Source organism: Myotis yumanensis, unplaced genomic scaffold, assembly GCF_028538775.1.
Source record: "Myotis yumanensis isolate MYYU_CA2020_CCGP unplaced genomic scaffold, mMyoYum1.0.hap1 SCAF_20, whole genome shotgun sequence".
Lineage (NCBI taxonomy): Eukaryota > Metazoa > Chordata > Mammalia > Chiroptera > Vespertilionidae > Myotis > Myotis yumanensis.
Window position 1 is genome coordinate 5,578,588 of NW_027223771.1, and position 27,007 is coordinate 5,605,594.

At 44.8% G+C, this 27,007-nt stretch overlaps 1 protein-coding gene across 2 annotated transcripts in view; it reads right to left on the bottom strand.

The window, feature by feature from the left end:
• Positions 1–27,007, bottom strand: part of CHD2 (chromodomain helicase DNA binding protein 2) — an 86,132-nt gene that overhangs the window by 44,929 nt on the left and 14,196 nt on the right. Inside the window, exons 3-14 of one of the 2 annotated variants that reach the window (XM_070400662.1) lie at positions 21,967–22,198; positions 17,918–18,004; positions 15,755–15,816; positions 10,166–10,273; positions 7,248–7,388; positions 6,757–6,890; positions 5,635–5,860; positions 4,718–4,818; positions 4,550–4,594; positions 4,215–4,393; positions 2,753–2,877; positions 581–797 (exon numbers count right to left, since the gene is read on the bottom strand). In XM_070400662.1, the coding sequence (XP_070256763.1) occupies positions 581–797; positions 2,753–2,877; positions 4,215–4,393; positions 4,550–4,594; positions 4,718–4,818; positions 5,635–5,860; positions 6,757–6,890; positions 7,248–7,388; positions 10,166–10,273; positions 15,755–15,816; positions 17,918–18,004; positions 21,967–22,198 (1,657 nt within the window). The remainder of the gene's footprint in view (positions 1–580; positions 798–2,752; positions 2,878–4,214; positions 4,394–4,549; positions 4,595–4,717; positions 4,819–5,634; positions 5,861–6,756; positions 6,891–7,247; positions 7,389–10,165; positions 10,274–15,754; positions 15,817–17,917; positions 18,005–21,966; positions 22,199–27,007) is intronic. The other variant, XM_070400663.1, reaches the window with a different exon arrangement.

Here is a 27,007-nt window from a genome sequence, read left to right on the forward strand (position 1 = left end):
AAACAGTTAATCACCAAGGAAAGATTTAAGTTTCTGATGCTTAAGTCTGATAACAGACAAAGCTCACTTCTACTGACTTGGACTGGTCCATTGTCCTTTCCCCTTATTCCTTTCTTAGAAGTCATGCGTTTTCAATGACTTTTTTTTTTAATTTTCAATTTTTTTTTCAAGGTCAGTTGCAATCTCACCATGTTAAAAGATTGGGAAACACATTCTAAGAACTCTATCATGTTCAGTAATAACTCTCTGCTCAAATAGCTAAAATAATATTGACATTCTACAAGGTATTAACTCCCTATAACCCTTCATAAATAAGGTGGTCGTACAAGTCCAGAGCACAGAGAGAAGAAAAATATAATTAATAATACAATCCAACTAAGAGATTCCCCTTCACGTACTTTCCCTAAATATACGCATGTTTTGCAGAATATCTGGGTTGCATTTTTGTGATACAATATATCCCCCAATATCAGGGGCACAGCACAGAATCATAACTTTACCCAAAACTATCATGGCTTTAGGTCAATTCCCCAAATACATTTATAATACAGATTCTACCCCAATTCTTTTGTTTACACACCGTATTTCTGCTCATCAGGTCACCTATGTAAACCACTACGTTAATCTCTGGTGCCCAGATTTCAAACTCCCTCTGCCATGAGGTGAGGGTGGATAAAGGGACGACTATAAGAAAGGGGCCATACAGCTGGTGTTGGTGGAACAGGTAGGAGAGGAATGATATGGTCTGGATGGTCTTTCCCAGGCCCATTTCATCAGCAAGGATTACACTGTTGCTTCTGCAGGAAGAAGAAGAAAAGAAAAAATCCTTAGTTCACAAAGAAACACAGAGCAAGGATGCCAACACCCCATGTCACCCAGCAAAAACACTTCAGTGTGAATCTCAACTGTATTTCCTCTCACCTGCAATTAAGTCTCCTACATAAGTAAGTGGAAGCTACAAACAGAATAACGAGCGATCTAAGCATGATCAAGACTTGGATTAGGCCTAGCCGGTTTGGCTCAGTGGACAGAGCGTCGACCTGAGGACTGAAGGATCCTGGGTTCAATTTCCGGTCAAGGGCATGTAGCTCAGTTGCAGGCTCAATCCCTGGCCCTGGTCAGGAAGCGTGCAGGAGGCAACCAATCGATGTGTGTTCTCTCACATAGATGTTCTCTCTCTCTCTGTCTCTCCCCCTCCCTTCCACTCTCTCTCTAAAAATCAATGGGAAAATATCCTCAGGTGAGGATTTAGAAAAAAAAAGGACTTGGATTACTACAAGAGCCTAGTCAGACTATATTCTTGACCTTGCAGTTGGCTTTGTACCTCTATCCCCTGTAACAGAGGAAGCAGGTGGACACAAGCACATGACCTTGGCTTCCAACACAGAAAGCAGGGCAGACTGGCTACCCCCACTGGAGAACCTGGAGCCTGAGAGTCATGTGCCTTTGCTCGAATCACCCACCCAGGCCACTGCACGCCACCAGGTTGTTCAGCGCTATACACACTACTCACCAGACCTGCCTGCTGCTGTGCGTACAGCTTGATTTAAAGACACTACAGTCTACAGCTGGGGTAAGCTATAGATTTTTTTTTTTTTTTTTTTTGGGTTTTGTGGTTTCTTTTTTTAAAATATATTTCATTGATTTCAGAGAGGAAGGGAGAGATCGAAACATCAACGATGAGAGAGAATCATTGACAGGCTGCCTTCTGCCTGCCCCATACTGGGGATCGAGCCCACAACCTGGGCATGTGCCCTTGACCACAACTGAACCCAGGACCCTTCAGTCCACAGGCCAACGCTCTATCCACTGAGCCAAACTGGCTAGGGCCATTTCTGAATCTACTCTACACCTGAATCAGTACCTGGGAAAGGGCTCAGGAACCTGCATTATAACCAACACTTCTGTACATTCTGATGCAGGTGTCTTCCTGGGACCACACTTTGAGAAACGCTGCTTTAACAGATGGGCTGGATTTCAACAGGATGTTTCTCTATCACATCAATGTTTCTCTCCCCCCGCCCCCTTGTCCTCTCTCTCCAAAATCAATTTTAAAAATTAGCCCTGGCCGGTTTGGCTCAGTGGATAGAGCGTCGGCCTGCAGACTCAAGGGTCCCAGGTTCGATTCCGGTCAAGGGCATGTACCTTAGTTGTGGGCACATCCCCAGTGGGGAGTGTGCAGGAGGCAGCTGATCGATGTTTCTCTCTTATCGATGTTTCTAACTCTCTATCCCCTCTCCCTTCCTCTCTGTAAAAAAAAAAAAAAAAAATTAAGTGTATCTTCAGGTGAGGATTAATCAAAGAAAAGTAAGACACTTGATTCACCAAGAAGAGATTACAATTTTAATTTAGGGGGAAAGTACACAAAAGAACAAAGCAGAATATACTTGAGGAAGGGAGAAGGAGGTGGCCACACCTCTATAAACCTAGGATACACCTATGTAACATACGCTTCAGATACAGACTATTCCTATGTCATTTCCCTCATATTCCTCATGTTTCCTACTGGGAGGAAACAGGTTTAATTTTCACCAAACTCCTTCCCCCGGAATATCTTCCATCCAGCATTGGTTGGCTGCGTGGATCTGAAAGGCTGGCTGTACTCTTGACTTCAGATGAACACGGTAGACTCCTCTCAATCACATAATTTTAAAATGTCTACACTGCACAGTACCAAGAAGTAATTCTCTGCCTCTAGCAATAAAGAAGCCAAACACAGCAAAGAGAAGTTCGGACATCTTTGTCTACCTACTTGCACCAGGAATGAGCCAGCCAGTTGAGCCCTTCGAGCTGGTAGTCGCGGAGCTCCAGGTTCTCCCCTCCTAAATATGCCGGCTGTTTCTTTAAGGCCACAAACCGTGGCCTCTGCTTCAGGGCCTGCAAAAGAAAAGGAACCAAGCCCCGGGTCAGGAAAAACTTCCTTCCTGTTCCGATGCTAAAACGCTACTGGCCATGAGTTACGTGTTCGGCACCAAAGCATAAAAATTCAAACTTCACATCGGAATCAGCAACCCAGCGCCACTTCTTTCATTGTGGTCCGTATTCCCAGAACCATACAGCCTCCCGGGTGCCATAAACCTGAATATCAACCTCTCAGAGACAGAGCCCATGTCTTACATATACTTTTATTACTAAAGAGCCAAGGACACCACTTTAGAATGAATTCCAATGAGGGAAAAGATTATATACAACCAATCTAGCCAATAGAAAAGCTGATATACTTAGTATCTAACTTAAAATTGAGAGATGTCCCCCTTTCCATCACTCCTCTTTAAAGTGTTCAAATTAGCCCTAACCGGTTTGGCTCAGTGGATAAAGCGTCAGCCTGTGGACTGAAGGGTCCCAGGTTCGATTCCGGTCAAGGGCATGAACCTTGGTTGCGGGCACATCCCCAGTAGGGGGTGTGCAGGAGGCAGCTAATCGATGTTTCTAACTCTCTATCCCTCTCCCTTCCTCTCTGTAAAAAAAAAAATCAATAAAATATATATAAAAAATAAAGTGTTCAAATGATTTCACTCTGGCCTGTGTGGCTCAGTTGGCTGAGTGTAGTCCCATGCACCAAAAGGTCAATGGTTCGATACCTGGTCCAGGACACATGTCCAGGTTGCAGGCTTGATGCCCAGTGGGGGGCGTGCAGGAGGCAGCCCATCAATGTTTCTCTCTCTCCCCCTCCCCCCTTCTTTTCTCTCTACAATCAATAAAAAGTATTTCAAGTATTCTCTACAATATCTCTAATTAGATGTATCTCATTCTATAAATTATAAGATTCAACAAGTCAGCAAAGCCTTCTTCAACTCATCCTCTCCTCTTATTTTCCTTTGGTGTGAAGGTTAATTCATCTTCTTTCATTTCCAAAGTGGAAATGATCCTTTATTTTTTTAACAGTTTATCTTCCCAATAGCTCCGTGCCCAGTCCTTTGTATCGACACATCTTTTTTTTTTTTTTTTTTAATATATTTTATTGATTTTTTACAGAGAGGAAGGGAGGGCGATAGTGAGTTAGAAACATCGATGAGAGAGAAACATCGATCAGCTGCCTCCTGCACATCTCCCACCGGGGATGTGTCCGCAACCAAGGCACATGCCCTTGACCAGAATCGAACCTGGGACCCTTGAGTCCGCAGGCCGACGCTCTATCCACTGAGCCAAACCGGTTTTGGCGTTTGTATCGACACATCTTTCCCCTACAACACCGAAGCCGGCCAGCACCGCACCTTGCACTCTCTCGTCGGGATGGTTTTGGAGTTGTTCCGGCTGTGGAAGCTGTCGATGCAGCCCTGGAATTTCTTTCCGATCAGGGCTTCGTCTTCCCAGCTGCACTCTGAGTAGGGCAGGCCCATCCATTTGCACAGATACTCGGGTTCATTCGAAGGTGCCGGCTTCCGACTGTGAGCTGTTTCACGTGTAAAAAGGTACGGTAAGCCACTGTCCCTTCCAGGAGGGGACTGACATTATAACCAAGGACACATCATGTGGCAGAACTGAGAACACTGCGAAACGTCAACTGCTCATAAATGCTGAACATTAACAAACAGGAGCAATTGCTTACCTGGAAAATCGGTTTGACCCAGTGTAGATTTGCTTGTCTTCATAGCTAAACAATGGACAGTAAGAGAGAGAAGTTATCACTATAATCAGCACTAGATAAATACATACATGCACACATGCATACATACATACATACATAGATACATAAAGTAAGTTTCCATGCTCTTACCTATCACTCTTTCTACTATCTGATACTGTTTGTTCAGCTCAGAGGCCAGCTCCTGTTGGCAGTTGAAGTATTCCACATCTTCGGGAGAAACCTTCCCCAGCCTGGACAGAAGACGGACAGAAAAAGTACCCGCTCGTTAAATCTGGGGGATCCATACACACCTCTCAAAGCAAAGTCCAAGGGAGGGAAGAAATCTGTTTTCACTTCCATCTGCCCCTTTAGTATCTAGTAACGAGGCCAGAGACTTTACAAAACACACACACTAAAAGATGACATGCCCTTTTTAACATATAATGGGCTTCAGGAGTGATTCAATGTGACTTTTTTGAAAACGAGTTATTCTTAGCACCAAAGCTCATTAAAAGGACAACAGCGGCCACCTACAATTAGATCTCACCATACTTCTGAGAATTTTAAATTTTAAATATATAAGCCACTTCTATCTTAATGACACAGATTATTGCCTTTGACTCAAAGGAAAAATATGTGATTTAGTGAAGTAGCGTATTTTGCACTGTAGTAAAACAGAAATTATAACTCATCTGGCCCAGCCGGTGTGGCTCAGCAGTTGAGTGTCAACCTATGAACCAGGAGGTTATAGGTTCGATTCCTGGTCAGGGCACATGCCCACGTTGCGGGCTCGATCCCCTGTAGGGGGCGTGCAGGAGGCAGCAGATCAATGATTCTCTGTCATCATTGATGTTTCTCTCTCTCTCTCTCTTCCTTCCTCTCTGAAGTCAATAAAAATGTTTTCTTAAAAATTTAAAAAACAAACAAAGATAGGACTCATCTGTCCCTATTCCTAACACAAAGTAACCTGACCACATTACACGGACAGGTCTGATGTCCAGGTATATTGAACCTTCCTGTCCCTCGGGCTGCAAACGTATTTCTTTAACCCAGGATGGAAAATGTACCATTGCTTGATTTCATCCTCTTTCTTCTTGAAGTTCTCGAGTTTTTTCAGGCCCTTCACTTTCTGTTGCTGCAAGGACTCTTCACTCTCCCACGTGCTATGGATATAAGACCAACCCTTCCACTTGATGAGGTACTGGACTTCGCCTTCATCATTCTCCGGGTCAAAGTCACCGCTTGGGTCTCCGTTAGCTTCAACCGCATACACTGTAGTAGACGCTCCAGTGGCTGCAAAAGGATTCAGTTTTAGCACATTTTAGATAAAGTACATGAAACCAGACACTGAAAAGTTTCCCAAGTACACAATTGTCTAAAGAGTCTATTTTCAGATGAAGCACCAAAATCCTCTGACTTGAAAGAAGCAGAAATTCATAAGCAATACAGGATAAATGAGATCAATAATTTCAAACGTTTTCAAAATACAAACTCAATTTTTATACTTTAAAACATATCCCAAAACTTGCCAGTGAAATCAAAGAAATCCTTGTGTCCAAATACAGTAAAAATAAAATAACAATACCCTTTTATTCTGGTCCCTACTAACTCAGAAAACAAATCCATCCACCCAGGAATATGATGGAAAAGGTAAGAAACTAAATGTATCTCCACCAGTTACCATCTACCCAAAGTTAACTGTTAACTCATAACCTCAAATGAGGTTGGATGAACAAAGAAGACAGAAAAAAAATACTTTAGGTGTTACCTTGACATCTCCTTTATAGCAAGATTACTTTAAAGAAATTGAGTTCTATCTCAATTTAAATATAAAACAATCTTCATTATCATCCAAATATGCATTTAACCAGTTTCCTATTTTTCACAAGGAGATTCAGGAACTAAAAAGCATATTAGCTCAATGTCAATGAGCAAGAACCTCTGCTACATCACTGCTTTTCAAGACAGTAACACACCTTTATTAGCTTCATTTTAAAATCTCAAAAACACGTGAAATACGCCCCTCCATTCTCAGCTCTGACATAATGAAGGTGGGGGTCAGAAAAAATTCCCTATTTCGGGACAAATATGGGCATGGGCTGACATGCATCATTTCAGAGTTGAAATAGGTAAAATTTGGGTCTGACTGAGCAGATAAAAAAAGGAATTTGCTTGCCAAAGGCACATACCTCCTTTCTTGCCCAGCCGTGAGTCTAAGGCCTTTTCGATGGTTTCGCTACTGTCCTGCTGGTCATCCACTCCTTCCCCAGTCATCTCAATGAGGTCATCTGAGTCAGTCTCGAAGTCATCATCTTCTTTATAGCTGCAGAGGCACAAGGCGGAGTAAGTGACAGGCTCTAGCACACACCCAAACATCGTTCCTAAAAAGGGATGTTATGAAATGAAGGTCACATCACTAGCGACCTCGACAGGCCGTGAACTTGAGGCAGCTGTCTTGATAGGAACGAAGGCTTGAAATGAGCTACTGCTACTTATTCCATATTCCCGCTGACCAACGCCATTCTTTTTGCACCCACAGAGACCAGATTTTCAAATACCTCCACGGGACACAGGTCAGTATCTCTGCCCACCAGATGCATAACCAGGGGCTGAGAACCAAGGGCAAGCCAATCCAACGATCGCCCTCACACTAAGGAAAAGCTTCCGGGGCATGACCTACCTCACATTTTTGGCCGCTCTGCGACGAGTCTGCCTTTTGGGAGCTTCATCGTCTTCATCATCGTCATCAGACGACTCTTGCTTTTTTTTCTTTCCACGCTGAGCTTTCGGCTGCTTTTTAACACGAGGTTTGGGCACTGTTCTGGAATGAGAAGATTAAAAAAAAAAATGGCAGTTTTACTCTAGCATTTGGTGTTTACTTCAAATCTGGATCATTCTTTTTCCCAGGGCAGGGGGACATACGTAGGCTTAACCAGGGGAATGTTAGAAATGTATGTTCCTGGGTCCCCTTTTCTCTGAGAGTCTAATTCACTGGAAATCTGCATCTCCCACATGGACATGATGCTAATGCTAACAGTCCACCAGCATTTACAGGAGACACAGCGGGTTCTGAGGCAAAGGTCCGCCACTGACCCTCAGGATCACCTGATATAAAAATACACACACAGCGCGTTGCTGGTGGCATCTCTTTGGTGGGCCATTTGGAAATATCTCCCAAACTGACTAATATAACAATTTTACTTCTGGGAATTGATCTTACAGATATAGACACCGGCCCAGGCATATTAAGGTATTCACCGGAGTATTATTTGCAATTACAAAAGATTAGAAACACTCTTAGTGTCCATCAACCGGGAACTAGTTCAATAAATAAGATACTATGGAGCCATTAAGAAAAGGGGGTGGGGGTTCCATGTACTGGATGATACAGAAAGATTGCCAAGATCATGAAAAAAATATATAAAAGAAGCATGGAATGTATTATCTGTATAAATGGAAAAAGAGTAAGAAGTAACTACGCATTTATTTTTCTTATAGGTGCACAGAATGTACTGGAAGGCCACCTGGGAGACTGACCTGCACAGACCAATGGAACAGACTGAGGATATGCCCTGTGCCGACTCCCACCCACGGCCAGGAGACTAGCGCCATCACCCGGGAGCTCACACAAGGAAATCCCCAAAATACCGCTCTATCGGTGGTAAAAAGGTGAAAGGAGAAAATGGAGGATGAAAACTCGTAATCACATCTATCTCTTTCTCTCTGGCCTGCCATAACCAATGCTACACAGAGGATTCAAGACCCAGGATTCAATAAATGATGGATAAAATCTTGAAGATGGAACTGGAGTGCCATCCCAACACTGCGCTTAACTCGGACGAAAGGAGACACATCTCAGTTGATGAATTCTGCTGAGGGGGTGGGGGTGGGGGTGGGGGTGTGGGTGGGGGACAAGTGCCGTGTCCTGAGCCAGGGGTAGGCAAACATTCTGCTGTAAACAGCCAGAGGGTGTGAAGATTTGGGGTTTTCCCAGACAAGAGACAAAACTGAGGCCACCACGTAGGTACTTACATAGCGAGAGAAAATAAATTTTCATGGATTTTTGAGTGACAAAACTGAAAATAAAGTAATCATCGAGTATATTTTTTGCGACACATATTGACTAAGGAGAAGAACAGCACTATTTTTTTAAGGGATAACATGTCACTGAATTGAAATTCAAACTTAGTGTTCCCTATTGTCAAACTACCAATGTTCATCTATAAATCTATACTGAGCCGGCGGGCCGTACAAAATGAGGTGGGGAGTGGGATCTGGCCCCAAAGCAATGGCCTGCCAACCCCATCCTACACCACAGCGCAAGGGCGTCAGGTTCCCCGGGGCCCCTCTGCCTCCCGCCTTCCTTCACCCAAGCCAGTATCGTATGATGCCATCCATCTGATCAAGAAGGACCATTTTCCCGCCACTCGGCCTACTTCCTTCTCCGACAATTAGATTCTCTGCTTAATGTTTCATAGATTATATGATCAAGGTAATAAACAGTGAAGAATGCTTTCAACCAGTCAGTGTTAGAAACTTAAGAATTAGTTCCCTCAAAAAGGAGGTTTTTAAACTTACTAAAAATATGTTTTTAGCCCTAGCCAGTTTGGCTCAGTGGATAATCGGCCTGCGGACTATAGGGCACCGGGTTCGATTCCAATCAAGGGCACATGCCTCGGGTGCAGGCTCCTCCCTGGCCCTGGCCCTGGTCGGGGTGCGTGCAGGAGGCAACCAATCGATGTGTTTCTCTCACATTGATCTTTCTCTCTGTCTTTCCCTCTCTCTTCTACTCTCTCGAAAATCAACGAAAAAATATCCTCGCGTGAGAATTTAAAATAAATAAATAAAAATACAGTGGCTGTACCATTTAAAAAAATTAAAAAGTGGTACATTATTATAAAACATGCTTTTATTGATTTTAGAGAGAAAGGGAGAGAGAAGAGGAGAGCGAGAAAAACATCAATGGTAAGAAAGAATTACTGATGGGCTGCCTCCTGCATGCCCCCTACTGGGGATCGAGCCCAAAACCCAGGCACGTGCCTTGACTGCGAAGGGAACCGTGACCTCGCGGTCGACGCTCAACCAATGAGTCAGTCCATCTGGGTCAGTGGTCGGCAAACCGCGGCTCTCGAGCCACATGCGGCTCTTTGGCCCCTTGAGTGTGGCTCTTCCACAAAATACCGACTTCTGCGCATGGGCCACAAAGTTTCAATCGCACTGTACGTGCGCGCCCGCACGTGGTATTTTGTGGAAGAGCCACACTCAAGGGGCCAAAGAGCCGCACGTGGCTCACGAGCCACGGTTTGCCGACCACGGGCCTGGGCCACAGGGAGCTTTTTTAAAAGAGAAGACACGTTCTTCCCACATCACTAACCCACCGTGGAGGAGGAACCAGTAAGTCACTCTGAGCTACAGATCATGTAAACGCCCCGCCATGCTGTCACTGGCTAACGATGCAGGTTGGCAAGAAGTGAACCACAGAACTGGAAACCCAGAGGCACCGCACACTGTGTCCCATCTCTTCCTAGCACCGCGCCCTCTCGATCTAACGCAGACAACGCTCCCCCAGAGGCGGAGTTGTCCGGGCAAACACTGCACCTTCTGGGGAAAGGCCTCCGGGCTCTCACTGTGTTTTGCTCTGGTTCACTGTCTGCATCGCTGCCTGGCTCCTGTTCATCTTCTGAGGGCGCCCGCTTCCACTTTTCTCTGTGATCAAAAGCAAAGCACAGTGATTTTTCTCTCAAAGATGCTTCCGGATCGTTTAGCTTGAAGATTCCGACAACACCAATTCTGGCCTAAATTACCCAAAAGGCAGACCATGTGTATCTTAGCTCTTGCGCTCAAGAGATTTCTTCTAGCTCCATTGACATTTTGGCTGTGCAATATCGACTCCTGGTTTTATCTCTTGTGGCAAAAGAAATGAAAATGGAAACTAAGGCTGTATTTTTAAAACCATTGGTTCTGGATTTAAAAAATGCTGTTAAATCTCTCATATTCAATTTTGATTTGACTATTAACACTAGCCAGAGTGAAGCCATAATATATATTCTATCGGTATTTCTCCAACGTCGGCATCGACAGCGTCACTGAAAGGCTTGTTAATTCAGATTTCTGGGCTGCAGCCAGTGTTTTGATTCAGGAGGTTTAATGTGAGGCCTAAGATTATAGTTTTAACAAATTCGTGTGGATGCTGCTGCTACAGTTAAGGGATTTCTCTGAGAACTCATACTGGATATTTTCACATCGTCAGAATACACTTGAGGAAACAGTCCCTAAAATTATGTTTCAATGATAAACCTACCGCCTACTAAATTGTCTGTTCAAAGACGGAATTATTAGACATGGAAGGTGTTCCTTTGCTCCTTGAGATTTTAGAAGGCCGGGAAGAGCCAGACCCCAATACGTATCCTACTCCCCCAGTTTCTGAAGTTGACTTGGAGACCAAACAAGATACCACAGAGACTTAGCTCATTTCTCACCTGCGGGGAAGAAGGAACACCCTGGGCATGAAATGTCTCGGGGGGAGAGGGGGGAAGAAAATTTATAAGCAAGTACAAGTACTTGCTCTGCAAATAAAACAATTACCACTGTGCCTCTTGGTCTCTGTATAGGAAATGAGGTTTTGCTGAAGACAAGTGTGGCACAACTGCACAGTCAAATCGATATTCTCAGGGGAGGACAAGTCACAGTCATAGAGAAGCTCACTGTGAGAAGGTGATTGATCCGTGGGTTCCTAAGAACCTTCCTAGAAGGTGCCAGGGCGCCCTGGCTGGATTGGCTCAGTGGATAGAGCGTCGGCCTGCGGACTGAAGGGTCCCGGGTTCGATTCCGGTCAAGGGCACACGCCTGGGTTGTGGGCTCCATCCCCAGTGTGGGGCGAGCAGGAGGCAGCCGATCCGTGATTCTCTCTCATCATTGATGTTTCTCTCTCTCTCCCTCTCTCTTCTTCTCTGAAATCAGTAAAATTTTTTTTTTTTTAAAAAAAAGGGTGGCAGAGCCACCCATACCTGAGTGTGTGTAAACTTTAGGGGAAAAAAGGTTTTTTCAAGCCTTCAGGACAAGGCAGTGGAGCCTTCTATGTCCATGACTCAGGTTCTAGTGACACTGTTTTGCATCTATTTCCCTAACAGCTGAGTCCCTGTGGGCAGGGCCATCTATGCTCATCTTTGTACCCGAGCTCAGCGAAAACGCAGGCAACCAAAGACACTGCTTTGTTAAGTAAAGCGATAGTCAATGAAAGAATGAGCCACATCAGTGTAGGGGTCAGGCAGGTAGGGGGCTTTTGGAAGCACTCGAGCTAAGACACCAAGGCCTGTTAGCGCTGCCTAACCCTGCAGTCGCTCTTTAAATCCGAGACCTCCTTATGCCTATATTCTGGGCGCCTATCTTATTCTCTTCCCCCGGAGACTAGAAAATCTCTGACTGCTAAAGCCTCGCGGGAATAGAAGTGATGGCAGCAAGGGAGACAGGAAGATGTCTCCAGCGACTGGGAGACTGGCACATGAGGCTGCAGCCCCCCAGGGCCAAGTCCAGAGCAGCTGGCGCTCCCAAGGGGCTCACTGTCAAAGGGCAGAGAAGTGGCTTTGCAGGAAACACAATGAAAGAACAAGAACAACGAAGACCTAAGGGACAGCAGATCAGATGAGAAAAATCCTCAGTCACGTGTGCGTTGTAATTTCCACGCCCCACCAGGTACTGCGAAGCTAAATGAGGGCCTACCTATGTATGCACTTCAGGAGACTATAATGGCAGTGGGTGCTGAGGCGAGTTTTCTAGTTAAAGGGCAGATCTGTAGGGTATGGACAACCAGGAGGACTTAGAATCTGCCAATACAAGAATGTACAAAAACTTAGCACGTCGCCCTGACAGGTTTGGCTCAGTGGATAGAGCGTCGGCCTGCGGACTCAAGGGTCCCAGGTTCAATTCCGGTCAAGGGCATGTACCTTGGTTGCGGGCACATCCCCAGTAGGGGGTGTGGAGGAGGCAGCTGATCGATGTTTCTCTCTCATCGATGTTTCTAACTCTCTATCCCTCTCCCTTCCTCTCTGTAAAAAAAAAACAATTAAAATGTATTTTTTTATAAATTAGCACGTCAACTGGTCCACAGGACTCCTCCTAGAGACGGAAACTGAAGCCCCGTGAAAACAAGTGGTTTGGCTCCATCACAGCCCCAGCCCTGGGACTCTCAACCATAACCCTGAAAACCAAAAAAATCAGGAAAAAGTCCAGCCAGGCTTACGCATTCTGGGAAGATCTGAATAATCGGAGGCCTGACTGATTCTGTGTGGAAGTGTATCCGACACTGAATAATGGATTAAATTTTCAAGAACAGGGAGAAAAAAGTTAAGTTAGGATCAGCGATATGAAGTCACTTGGAATGTGCAGTGAAGAGTGGTCAGATAGTTATAAGATGACTTCTCAACCCTGTAGATGGGCTCTGCGGAGACATGATACTCTGGAGCTTTTAAGCTTTTAAATGCTAATTCCCACCATGACTCTGGGGAGCCAGTCCCTTGTAAGGCCTTATTCTTCAAAAATGTCAATGTCATAAAAGCAATGGAAAGCCTGTGAAATGCTCTAGATCCGTGGTTGGCAAACTGCGGCTCGCGAGCCACATGCGGCTCTTTGGCCCCTTGAGTGTGGCTCTTCCACAAAATACCACGTGCGGGCGCGCACGTACAGTGCGACTGAAACTTCGTGGCCCATGCGCAGAAGTCAGTATTTTATGGAAGAGCCACACTCAAGGAGCCAAAGAGCCGCATGTGGCTCGCGAGCCGCAGTTTGCAGACCACTGCTCTAGATAAAGGGAACCTGACAATATCTAATCACTGACTGGATCTCCTAGTGAAGGAAGGAAAATGTTAGAAAAGACATTATTGGGTCAATTAGCAAAAATAGGAATATGAATTGGACCCAAGTATTTCAGCAATGCTAAATCTATTTATGTGAAAACTGTACTGCGCTTATGAAAGAGAAGATCCTTAATTCTTAGGAAATACACTCTTAGGTATTTTAAGAGTAAAAGGCCATGATGTGCATCTTAAACGATTCAGAAATACATGACATGTACTAGTATATGTAAAAAGAACACGACAATAATGGAAATAACAAGAATGGTAACCAATGGTAAAATACACAGGCAGTCTAGTCTTTGTGCTTTTATTGACACAAAGTTTGAAATTAATTCCTCAAAAAAGTTTTTAAAAATAGTTTCCTTTTTTGTTGTTGTTGTTAATGCTCACCCGAGGATATTTTTCCTACTGATTCTTTGAGAGAGTGGAAGGGCGGGGAGACAGACTAGGCCAGGGATGCAGCCTGCAACCGAGGTACGTGCCCTTGATTGGAATCGAACCCTGACCCTTTAGTCCACGGGCCGACACTCCAACCACTGAGCCAAACCGGCTAGGGCAAAATAGCTCCTTTTTTAAAGTCTTGAAAATCTGAGCGTTTCAGAATAGCATTTCCCTGTGCTGATTTTTCCAAATTCCCCCTGAGTCTCGCTCAAGTCTGAAGCCTGTACCCCCGCCCCCCCCCCCCCCCCCCCAGCTGGGTTTGCCCACTAGCTCAGCTCACGGAGGGCGCCCCCAGCACTGTGCCTTTCTGTTGACACTCACTCAGGAGAAGAGCTCCCAAGCCAGGCTCCCAAAGCCTGGTAGGAAGTGAAGCCACACAAGTTCCTGGGGAAAGCCAAGGCAGGGAGATGGCATGACAGAGACATCTCCCCCGCAGAACTAAGCGCTTCTACTCTGGGAAAGAAAGGTCCTTAAAGGCTTCCGGAAGTTGCCGACCTTGAGTGCTCTGAGGGTAGGAGAGGGAGAGTAAGTACAGGGGAAGACTGAGGAGTTGCACCATGGCTGAAAAATGCGGGCTTCTGCACACTGGGACCAGGCCATTAAGATGGGCAGTCGTCGGGGTCTTCAAGCACAGCAGCAGCATCTCGATCCCAGTCAAGAGACCAGCAGAGTAGCAGGTGGTGGAGGTTCGAGAACCATCAGGGGCTTCTCCAAGGCCCCCGAAGGGCCCCTGAGACCGGGGGGGGGGCGGAGGGGGGCGCTGAGAACAATCTCCCCAGCAGGCCACGGGCCTGAGGTAGGACCACAGCCTTCCAGGACACCAAGTGCGGGCTTGCCTACCGTGATCACTTCTCCAACTCTAACTCGGAATCTAGAACACAGATGAAAATTGCATGTGCTCTTGATAAGGCCCATATTGAACTCCCGACTTGGCAAACTTTCTAATAACTTCCGCTAGGTCGGCAGAATAAGCATTCCTCGATTTTGGAAATGAGGAGATGGATTTTAAAAACTCAAATCACTGTGCCTTAGGCCTAATACTTACCACTACTAATGTTTTAGAACAGAGAATACCTAACTGGGGCTCTTAATAAGGGCCACGGACAACTGTGTACCATGAGAAACCCCTAGATCTGTGTGCAAAGTTTTGACTATCTACATTTTTCTTCTTCTTTTTTTTTAAATGCTGCTATACTTTTTTCTAAGAAGATGAGCTATACAATCCATACTTTCCAAGGGATCCACACACCCCCAAAAACAGATTTTTAAAATTACTTCTCAAAAAGAAAGAAAAGAAAGCAAACGTAGTTGCATCGTAAGTAGAATTAAAATCAATGTTAAAAGGATGAGCATATAATTCATGTTACAAAGAAATTTCACATGAAGGCCAAGATTTAAAGTGGTCTGGCTTATGAACTGTGATGTTAAAATTATATGAAAATGACCATGTGAAATCTCGTATTACAACGGGTGTCCAAATAATATAATATTGCCGTGCCGACACAAAGAACAAATGGAAATGAAGGCAAATCTAAACCTGCCCTTTGCTCGACTAGAATAGAACACAAATGCCTACATATCTGGTATTATTTAAAAAAATAATAGTAATTGGACTTAATGGGGCGACACAGATGGAATAAGGTGGGGTCCCGCCCCCCAGGAGCGCAGGCTGGTGGGAAATACTTACTTCGGAGTCGAACACTGAGAATCTTGGGCTCTGAATGCTGCTGCTGCAGCAGGTCAGGCTGGACAGGGACCCAAGATACTGAGCTAGAGAAGCGGGCTCTGGGACCTGGGGGAGGCTGGAGACGCAACGAAGGCAGTCCCAGACACGCTGACACGCTGACACGTTACCATCGACCACGTGAAGGAATCGCCCCCGGAAGAGACTTACTGTTTTTTCAGCTGCCTCTGGCCTCTTCGTTTTGGGCTCCCACTCTCAGACCCGCTACTGGCCTTCAGTGTGCGAGGGGGAGAAATGAGCACAGACTTTAATTCACAGTCATCAGGGTCCACATAAGCCCGATTAACAAGTCTACTCAATGTAACATCATTCGACGTGAGCTTCCCGGCAGAAAGAAACCTCAGCAGCCCTGACCGGTTTGGCTCAGCGGATAGAGCGTCGGCCTGTGGACTGAAGGGTCCCAGGTTTGATTCCGGTCAAGGGCATGTACCTTGGTTGCGGGCACATCCCCAGTAGGGAGTGTGCAGAAGGCAGCTGATGGATGTTTCTCCCTCATCGATGTTTCTAACTCTCTATCCCTATCCCTTCCTCTCTGTAAAAAATCAATAAAATATATTAAAAAAAAAAAAAAAAAAGAAACCTCAGCATTTGTGTGGGGGCGCCCTCTCTCCTTTTGCTTTGAAAATTAATTCGTGTGTCACTACTGAGTTGTCTCTAATGCCAGGAGGTATTTCTCAGCTTGACTCCGACAATCTTACGGGACGACGGTAGGAGTTTCTGGAATGATGGCATCGCTCTGCACCTGCACAGGCCCTGTCAGATATCATGGCCAGCAGTCGCGTGTGGCCACCGGGACCCTGAAGTGGGGCTAGAGGGACTCGGGAGTGGAATGTTTCATTTCACTCCGTTTCAATGGGTATAAATTTTAAATGTCCCATGTCTAGGGGCGACCGTGCAGATCTAGAATGTCACATGAAAACGCCACTGCCCTAACCGGTTTGGTTCAGTGGATAGAGCGTCGGCCTGCGGACTGAAGGGTCCCGGGTTCGATTCCAGTCAAGGGCATGTGCCTTGGTTGCGGGCACATTCCCGGGAGGGGGTGTGCAGGAGGCGGCTGATCGATGTTTCTCTCTCATCGATGTTTCTGACTCTCTATCCCTCTCCCTTTTTCTCTGTGAAAAATCAATAAAATATATTAAAAAAGAAAGAAAAACGCCACAACATTGAATGTGTCATTAGCGGTGGTGGCTACTGATCAGTTTCATTTGAGACTGATTCACAAGCATGATCAGCAACAGTGATCTGCTAACAGCACGTGTCCGAGGGAAGTTCACCATCAGAGACGTCTTTGAACAGCTCTTTGCCGCCAAAGTTAAGCAAAATGGCCAACCTCCCCTACTGCTCTTGTTCTGGTGCCCTACAGAGAATGTGTTAACTTATATTCAAAAGGTTCATACATCTAGGTGATTGGCTGTGGCAAAGACAGCTCAGTGACCCAGTCCTACACGCTATGGGGAAAAAAAGCTAAGGCAAACCAGCTCTGAGGTCAAAATAAAACACCGTAAAGGCAATGCCAATGTTATGGCCAATTAGATTTTTAAAACCGATTAACTAAAATCCACCCCAACTCACTAACCTTTGGCTATCAATATTTAACTTTTAGCAGAAGGATGATATATTGTTAAGAATGGCAAAGACAGGGGTCACTTCCCTGAGACAAAAAAAGTATCTCTTCAGAATGGAATCTATAAGCCTAACACAGAGGTAAGAATCCACAAAATTATCACAAACGGAGAAAAGTCTGATTCTATAGAAATCACATAACCCAGTAAACAGTACTCATTTTAGAAACCACCCATCTTCACAATTGACCCGAGTAAATCCATGTGAAACATTTTATACGGCATATTGTACGTAATGTTAAAATACATTACGTATGTGAAGTAAACTCTTTTCTCAGAAATACACCTGAAACTCGTTCCATTGTTTTGTATTTGTTTACCAGGCAAGTTACTCATTGAACAAAAAAATAGGAGATTTACAACCTATATATTTAAAAAAAGTAAATATCTTACTACAATCAATTTCACTATGAGAAACGTCAAAAAAATTAAAAATTTAAGGCCAGTTCTGTGTAATAATCTTAACCCTTTACTGAAAACATTCACTATTACATGTTCTTCCTGGTAAGTTTCTTTTTCTAAAGCCCCATGTGGCTTTCCTTGCTGTGCTAGGTAGAGAAAGTTCTCATTAGTCATTTAATTTCCACCCTGACGTTGAGTCTTTGTTCATGGCAATACATACTGGAGTCGGAAAGGATGAGGTAAGGTAAGGAGCTTCAATATACCCCCTTAAAACATTTCTTTTTCTTACCTCCTCCTTAATATTAAATCGTGATGGTTCTTGTCTGCTTCGGTTTGACCGCCTAACCCCATAAACATCCGGATATTCTTCCCACATCTGTAACATTAACAGACCATGCATGAATCTTTTTTCTCTTGATCCCCACCCCCATTTACTATTTTCACTACTACTGCAACACGTATTTTAATTTAAGAGCATTCAAGTAACTAAATATCAAAAGGGTTGTTTGGTTAGTTTTGTTTATGAGACAAATCAACTCCCATCTTTAAAAAGAATAAGGCACAATATCCTAGAACACATTGAAGTGTAACAATGGCCCTAGCTGGCTTGGCTCAGTGGATAGAGCGTCGGCCTGGGGACTGAAGGGTCCCATGTTCGATTCCGGCCAAGGGCACATGCCTGAGTTGCGGGGCTCCATCCCCAGGGCGGGGGGCGGGGGCGGGGAGTGCGGGAGGCAGCTGATCCAGGTTTCTCTCTCATCATTGATGTTTCTATCTCTCTCTCTCTCCCTGTGTCTTCCTCTCTGAAATCAATAAAGAAATATATTTTAAAAAAAGAAATATATCAAAAAAATAAAAATAAATAAAGTATAACAATGTCTCTTCATTACTAATGGCTATTAAACTTATTTGGTACGCTGCTTACCCATCATTAAAACATACACTTACAACTGAATAACGTGGCAAGAGAACACTGGCTTCCACTAAGGGCAGATTTATTTACTGATGAATTTTAAGCCCCTAACGTTTTCCATTCAGCTTTGACTGGTTACTGACCCACCTGAGAAACTAAAAAAAAACCCAGCAGGGTCCCACCAAGTCTAATTAAATCGGAATCTGGGCATGTGTATATTTCTTTGAATTCCGCAGGACGTAGGTGACGCCAGATACATATAAATAGTAGGTACGTCTAACATTTAGTTAGAAATTTTCAGAAGGAGAATCACTGCTACCCTTTCTCTAGGGCACCTAATTTTACTCTGAGCAGTAACTATTTTTACTATTATTGAGTATTAATAGTTTGTAACTCTTTTTCTAACTATTACTAAGAACTATTTCTATTAACAATCCTTACCAGCGATGAAAAAAATAAAGATCAAAGGAGGGATTGGTTGAAGAGGACATTTTTTAACGGTGTATTTTAGCACCTCTTCTACAAAGACTCAAGCCAACAAACGTGCAGAGAAAATACACAGGCCCCTCCTTCCTCGGCCTCTAGGGATTAGACCAGGGGTCCTCAAACTTTTTAAACAGGGGGCCAGTTCACTGTCCCTCAGACCGTTGGAGGGCCGGACTATAGTTTAAAAAAAAACGATGAACAAATTCCTATGCACACTGCACAGATCTTATTTTGAAGTAAAAAAACAAAACGGGAACAAATACAATATTTGTATTTGCATGTGGCCCGCGGGCCGTAGTTGGAGGACCCTGGATTAGAGTCTGGGCCCCGATCTCACTCTCCACCCAACAGATCACCGCGGCCATGCACACTGTGCTCTTTCGGTAAAGCCAGTCCCGGGGCGGAATGAATTGGAGCGAACTGTGGAAGGCCGCAGGGAAAAGGTTACAAACACGCAGAAGAGATGCGTGACAGCCCAGATCAGCAACGGGGCTTTGTCATCAACACCTGGGTGACAGTTACTGGCAAGAAAATATTTGGAAACTGAGGCAAGAGGAGAATGCCACGGGCCGAGACTCGGGACGTACGTGTAAAGTGGACCTCAAACGAGACAAACTTGACGCGAGACGACCCAGAAAAAAACTGTGTCACCAAGCCAAGGGAGGGCGTGATCAACAGTGCCTTTAAAAACGCCGAGTCTGGCCGTGGCCGGTTTGGCTCAGTGGATGGAGCGTCGGCCTGCGGACTGAAGGGTCCCGGGTTCGATTCCGGTCCAGGGCATGTACCTTGGTTGCGGGCACATCCCCAGTGGGAGGTGTGCAGGAGGCGGCTGATCGGTGTTTCTCTCTCATCGATGATGTTTCTAACTCTCTATCCCTCTCCCTTCCTCTCTGTAAAAAATCAATAAAATACATTAAAAACGCCGAGTCAGCTACCGAAAACGAGGCCTCCCAAGAGAACAAGGGAGATGGCCAGGAACAGGCACTCCAGAACTAGACTCCGATGTAATCCTGTGACCCCGCGTCTTCCGCTTACGAAGGTGGAAAGCCCATAATGGCCTTGGAATGATCTGAGAGGCAGAAGACAGAAGGTCCAACGAGAGGCGTTAGGACAGCGGTTCTCAACCTGTGGGTCGCGACCCCTTGGGCGGTCGAACAACCCTTCCACAGGGGTCGCCTAAGACCATCCTGCATATCAGATATTTACATGACGATTCATCACAGTAGCAACATGACAGTTAGGAAGTAGCCATGAAAATAATGTTATGGTTGGGTCACAACATGAGGAACTGTATTTAAAGGGCCAGAAGGTTGAGAACCACGGCGTTAGGACAACCACGTGGCAGGAACTCTGGGCCCAACAAAGGGCGGACACTGAGCAAGCCTGGCCGAGAGAGGAAGGAGGCAGAGAGCCTTACGCTTGGTCCTGTCTGCCCAACCTGCCCCCACCCTTTGGAGCCTCTGCTAGAGCCGTGAAATTCTTCAACACGGGTATTTACGAAGCTTTTAGTAACGGGGGTGGAAGCTAAACTATTTTGTGCCCCTATACCAACCAGTTTTATCATTTAAAAATATTAGGCATTCAGGCTCAACTATTGGGACTTTATTACAATATATATATTGGAATGCGTATATCCTAAAATCACCCCAGTTCTTTTAAGGGTTAATGGTATCAATGAAAAGCTACCGTGTAAAAGGGATGTGTATACAGAAAACAAAGAACCTTCTTTAAAAGCTCTCCTTTTAGAATCATCATCATTTCAGTCACAATGCAATCTTCCTAACTGGCTGTGCTGTCCACGCGTTAACTTGATGAACGTTTTAGAACTGATCACCTAAATTTTACAAGTATATTTTAGTATCTCTGCCTGAAGTACTTCTGCCTTGAAATTCAGTCCGTCTTAGCAATGACTCCCCTTCTTTCTGAGTTCCCCCTTCGCCTTTTTAAATGAATTTAAATATACGAAGTCTTGTAAGTGAACAGGTGTGAACGCCAGACAGTAACACTATTTCAGCGAAGTTTTAGACACACTACACAAGCCATGCACAGCTGCTATGGTTTCCTTTCATCTCCGCAAATAAAGAACTCTCCGCTGTGCATTATTGTACATAAAAAAAGAAAATTTTAACCACCTTTTAATTTTTTTAAAAAGTATATTTTTATTGATTTCACAGAAGAAGGGAGAGGGGGAGAGAAAGAAACATCAATGATGAGAGAGAATCATTAGTAGGCTGCCTCCTAAACACCCTCACTGGGAATCGAACCGTGACCTCCTGGTTCACAGGTCGACGCTCAACCTTTGAGCCACACCGGCCGGGCTTAACCACATTTTTAAGATGTTAAAAACCAAAATTATAGAAATTTGTCCTTTTGTCCTATAATTTGATGGCTTATGTAATTATTTTCTTTGTAGCCTATAATCAACAACCAGAGCAGAAAGCAGTCCTCATTTATATCCAGGGGCACTATCCTATATAATAAAAGGCTAATATGCAAATCGACCAAACGGCGCTATAATGCACACTGACCACCAGGGGGTTCAATGCAGGAGCTGCCCCCTGGTGGTCAGTGCGTTCCCACAGGGGGAGCGCCGCTCAGCCAGAAGCCCTGAGCCAGGCTCACGACTGGCGAGTACAGCGGCGGTGGTGGGAGCCTCTCCTGCCTCCACGGCAGCATTATGGATGTCCGACTGCCGGCTTAGGCCTGATCCAGTCCGATATCCCCTGAGGGCTCCCGGACTGTGAGAGGGTGCAGGCCGGGCTGAAGGACCCCCTTCCCCCCAACTGAGTGCACGAATTTTGTGCACCGGGCCTCTAGTATTAATAGAAAAGGGGGCTGTGGTTTCCTTATCAAGATACCCAATGGGTTTCCTTGGGAAAGAAAGGTCTGCTAGCTGGTCCCAGCTGCAGGCAATTTGTACAGTACAGCAAAAAAGATACCTTCTTCACATCGGCTATCCGTTCCTTCTTAGAGGCTGGCTTCTCTTTGGCTTCCGGAAGGACCGGCTGGGATTTGGACCCCGCCGATTCGCTCTCAGATTCCGACTGACTCTCCGAAGACTCAGAGCTGCTGTTGGACTCGCTGCCATGTCCACTTCCTGGGTCGCTGCCCTGCTCGCTCTCCGACTGGCTGCCTGAGTCGGACCCCGAGGCTTCTTCAGATGCTGAATTACTTAATAAGGAAAAAAATGCACATAGATTGAAAAAGATTTAAGAACTGTCGCATAAATCTGTTTTTAAAAAATCCTCAAAGTAAAATGATTGGAAAGCGGCTAATTCTGGTAATACAAAAATCAAGATTTCCAATTTTACTTCTATATCTTACATTGCAAATGATATTACTATCATTCTCAACATCCTTATTGGCTACCATTTCCTGAGTGCTTATCTGATGCCATATTCCAGCTATTTTATATAAATTAGTTTCTCAAAGGACACTTATGTAATACCCTTTGTAATACTTTAAGCGAAAAAAAAAATAAAATAAAATAAAATAAATTAGTTTCTCTGACAAAAACGCAGAATATTATTTTCTCCTTCATTCAGATAAAAAAAAAATCTGAAGCTCAGAAGTACTTCAGTAACTCTCCCAAGTGAAACAGGTCGATCTATCTGAATCCAGTAAGTTTTTTTTTATTTAGTATCATCCCTCCCTCCTCAAGACAAAAACAAAGCAAAATGCAACAGAGAAAAAACCAAACCCAGGCAGGGTTACCCAAGAAGTAAGACTGCAATGTGGCTGTCATTTTCCGATCAATGTCCTAACAATCGGTGCTTATCAGACTGCATGGCAGCTCCCTAAAAACATACACATTCACCCCACACCAGAGGCCCCGCCTGGGGACCGCCCGCAGGGCGTCCCAGACCTGGGAGACCTCATAGAAGAAAATGAACACAGAGAACATACTGATGCTAAGGGGAAGGCCTAATGCAATGCAGACTGCTACTGGCCACCCGCATCCCTGCCCTTCCTCACTCCTCAGGGCCCCACCCAGTTTGGCTCAGTGGATAGAGCGTTGGCCTGCGGTCCGAAGGGTCCCGGGTTCGATTCTGATCAAGGGCACGTACCTTGGTTGCGGGCACCTCCCCGGCCTTGGCCCTGACTGAGGTGCGTGTAGGAGGCAACCAATCGATGTGTTTCTCTCACTTCGATGTGTCTCTGTCTTCCCCTCTCTCTTCCACTCTCCCTAAAAATCAATGGGAAAATATCCTTGGGTGAGGATTAACCACCGCCAACGACAACAACAAAATAAACACTGCTTAGGGAGGCAACCTAAGGCAGGGGGCAGCAGAAGCCACAAAACCGGAAGGGAAGGCTGTGGGAAGATTATCAACCGCGGGGCCTGGAAGGCAATGCACGCTCCGGGTTCTCCCACAGCGAGAAAGCTCGAGAAGGCCATTCAGGAACATGAGGGGAGGAGCGAAGACACTTGAAAGAGAAATAAAGGTGAAAGACTTGGCAGAGAAAGAAATGGGGGTAGACAGGTCACCCAACTCGGCTGCTTAAAAACGATCTTTTCATTTAGGAAACGGAAAGGGAGGCAGAACCTAGAAAAACGTTAACTTAACAGACAGCTCCCTGCGTCTAGCAACCAGGAGATAAAACACAGACAGCATGAAGCCCCAAAAAAGTCAAGGCGGGAGGCTAACTAGGATTGATCGCAAAATCCGGTGGGAGCCATAGGAAGCAGCATACAGTACAGGGGCCATTCTGCTAAGAGGAGGAAGCCACGACGATAAAGGGGGAGGGGGAAGTCTCTATTTTGCAAAAGGGAGAAATGAAAAGCCATTTATGAACTGCATGATCATCTAATACAGTGGTTCTCAACCTTCTGGCCCTTTAAATACAGTTCCTCATGTTGTGACCCAACCATAAAATTATTTTCGTGGCTACTTCATAACTGTAATGTTGCTACTGTGATGAATCTTCATGTAAATATCTGATATGCAGGATGGTCTTAGGCGACCCCCGTGAAAGGGTCTTTCGACCGCCAAAGGTGCCGCGACCCACAGGTTGAGAACCGCTGATCTAACAGGTACCAGGCATTTCTCTAAGTGCTTTACAGATAAGATTGTGGTTATTCCCCAGGAGGCAGGGATTCCACCCCCAGTCCGGCTCTAAAGAGCATATTCTATTTTACAACCGGGGCGCAGAACCTCAGAGACTCGGCAAATAAACCGTATCCCTGTTACGCCCCGTCAGGCTTGGCCAGAACAGTGACTCAGTATTGCCAAGGCTTCCTTAATATTTACCTACTGAGTCCTTGGTCCTCTACACAGTGAAAGCACCTGTGACCAAGGAGAAGGTGGGCACCAGGCAAGAGGGAAGAGGAAGGCTGGGCGGCATCCACGGCTTGGGTCTCAGCCTAGCCCGTCTCGGGCCTGTGCCATCTTGTAACCTGCGTCGAACTCTATCTATGGGTCATGAGAGCACCCCGTGAAAGCAGCACCCCGTAAATGCCAAAGCCTCACCACCCACACTTCAGAAAGTTAACAATTTCACATCCCAGCTCGATTCCTCTCCTAATAACAAGTTCTTCCCGGCTAGTGCCCATTGGTGAGTCAGTGCCACACAATTTGTGACACTAGTCAGAATTTATTTATTTTTTAATATATTTTATTGATTTTTTACAGAGAGGAAGAGAGAGGGATAGAGAGTTAGAAACATCGATGAGAGAGAAATATCGATCAGCTGCCTCCTGCACACCTCCTACTGGGGATGTGTCCGCAACCAAGGTACATGCCCTTGACCGGAATCGAACCTGGGACCTTTCAGTCCGCAGGCCGATGCTCTATCCACTGAGCCAAACCGGTTAGGGCTAGTTAGAATTTATTAATAGGTGTGCCTCCACCGTGTGCCCACAGAAAGGTACAGAGGCAGCTCCGGAAATGTCCTCGTAAAAAATTTAGGCTGGTGTGGCTCAGTGGTGGAGCGTTGACCTACGAGCCAGAAGGTCATTGTTCAATTCCCAGTCAGGGCACACACCCAGGTTTTGGGCTAGATCCCCAGTAGAGGGCATGCAGGAGGCAGCTGATGGATGTTTCTCTCTCATCGATGTTTCTAACTCTCTATCCCTCTTTCTAGCACATCTTGGAACAGAAAACAATTTTTTTTAAAAAACACTACAAATACCTCCACATTTAAGGCACTGAGGTCTAATTGGTCCCTCAAAGGACAGGATAGTTCTTAAAATATTATGCAGATCTGCTTTTAATACCTAATTACAATACCAAGTACTAGAAATGCTAAATGGTGTTTGCATTACTGAGTTAGAGGAGAAGATGTAAAAAGTCCCAAGAATCACAAAAAGGGTCAAATCAAGTTAGCTGGTGAGAAATCCTTTAACTAAGCTTTCACCTAAACAATAAAGTAAGAAAATTCCCCAATTTCCCATGGCATGAATAGTTATAAGGCAATTTAAAAACTGGAATTTTCAGGAATTATCCACCATACATACAGAATCCTCATGAAAAATAAGTGTCTGAAAACTAACACAAAATAATATTGAATGTAAACTGTAATTGAAAACTAAAAATTTTTAAAAGGAAAATAAGTATCTGAAAATTACTTAAAATCTGAATTGAAAACAAGTTTCATAATTTTTTATTGAACGATCAATACAAGGGAAATATAACGCAAAAACAAATGAAAGGAACTCAAGTCAAAACTAGGATTTTAGGTTCTGACAGAAAAATGAACGCTTGTGGAAAAAGTTGAGCACTGTGTTCATTTGTGAATAAAAACAGGTTGGTATCATTTCGAAATCCTTTTTGAAGCTGGCAAAACGGGGTGATTAAGTATTTCTTACAAACAGACTTTGAACGCGACCAGCATTCGTTCATAGCTATTGTTCCATTACATTTTAATCGCCATTTCCCGAATGGCCACAAGAGGGCAGCACGGCAACACTTCACTTACGGAGCAGGCCTGTGGGTTCCCCACCCCAGAGCTGCCATTTCAGCGCTTGGGAGGGTGTTTTTTTCCCTAAACTTAACAAAATGGCTGAAGAGCTTGGCAGGGCAAGTGTTTTGTTGCTGGTGGAAGCAACATCAGGTAAAAACACAAAGCCATCTACACTGGGATTGCATAAAACCTATTTCCAGACTAAAGCTCTATCGACGGTAGAACAGCTAATATTTTTTGGAGCACTTATGAATCAGATCCATGCAAACCTCCCCTTTAATCCTTACAACAAAGACGACATAATTACCCTCATCTTACAGCGGAGGCGTAGCCCGTGTGTGTGTGTGTGTGTGTGTGTGTGTGTGTGTGTGATGTCCTCGTCCCCACCCCCAGTCTGAATGAATCCACACTAGTCAACCTCTAAGTGGTACTGCTGTCCCACTGAGGCATTCACACATTCTTCAGTTCAACAGATTATTGAAGCGCCCAAGGGTGATGCAGAACAATTCCTTCTAATCACATCTGTGTCAAAGATCTTTATCTCCCCCACCTCTGGCTCAAGGCCTATGATTCTGAAGACCAAACCATATAAATGAGGTCAAAAGACAAGGACAGAGAAAAGAAATTTCAATGTACACACAAGAAATGTGTACATACAACATAAGGAGAATTATATATCAAAGAATTAAACAATAATTGGGCAAAGGAAATGGGCATGCAACTACAGAAATGAAATGGCCAATAAATTTATGAAAAGGTAATTAAACCTCCCAGGTAATTTGGGATCTGTATATTACAACAATATTTGACACTCATTTGCTTTGCAGGAATTTTAAGGGTCTGATTAATATTAAATGATGGTAAGAAAGTAAGGAAAATGGTACTCATATACCACTATTGAAAAAATAATCACTAGAAGCTTTGGAAAGCACCTTGATGTTATCCAGTAAACCTCAAAATATCCCTATGAATCATGCAATCGAAACTGTGGGTACAGCCCTAGCTGGTCTGGCCCAGGGGATAGAGCAGTGGTCTGCGAACCAAAGTGTCCTGGGTTCAAGTCTGGTCAAGGGTACA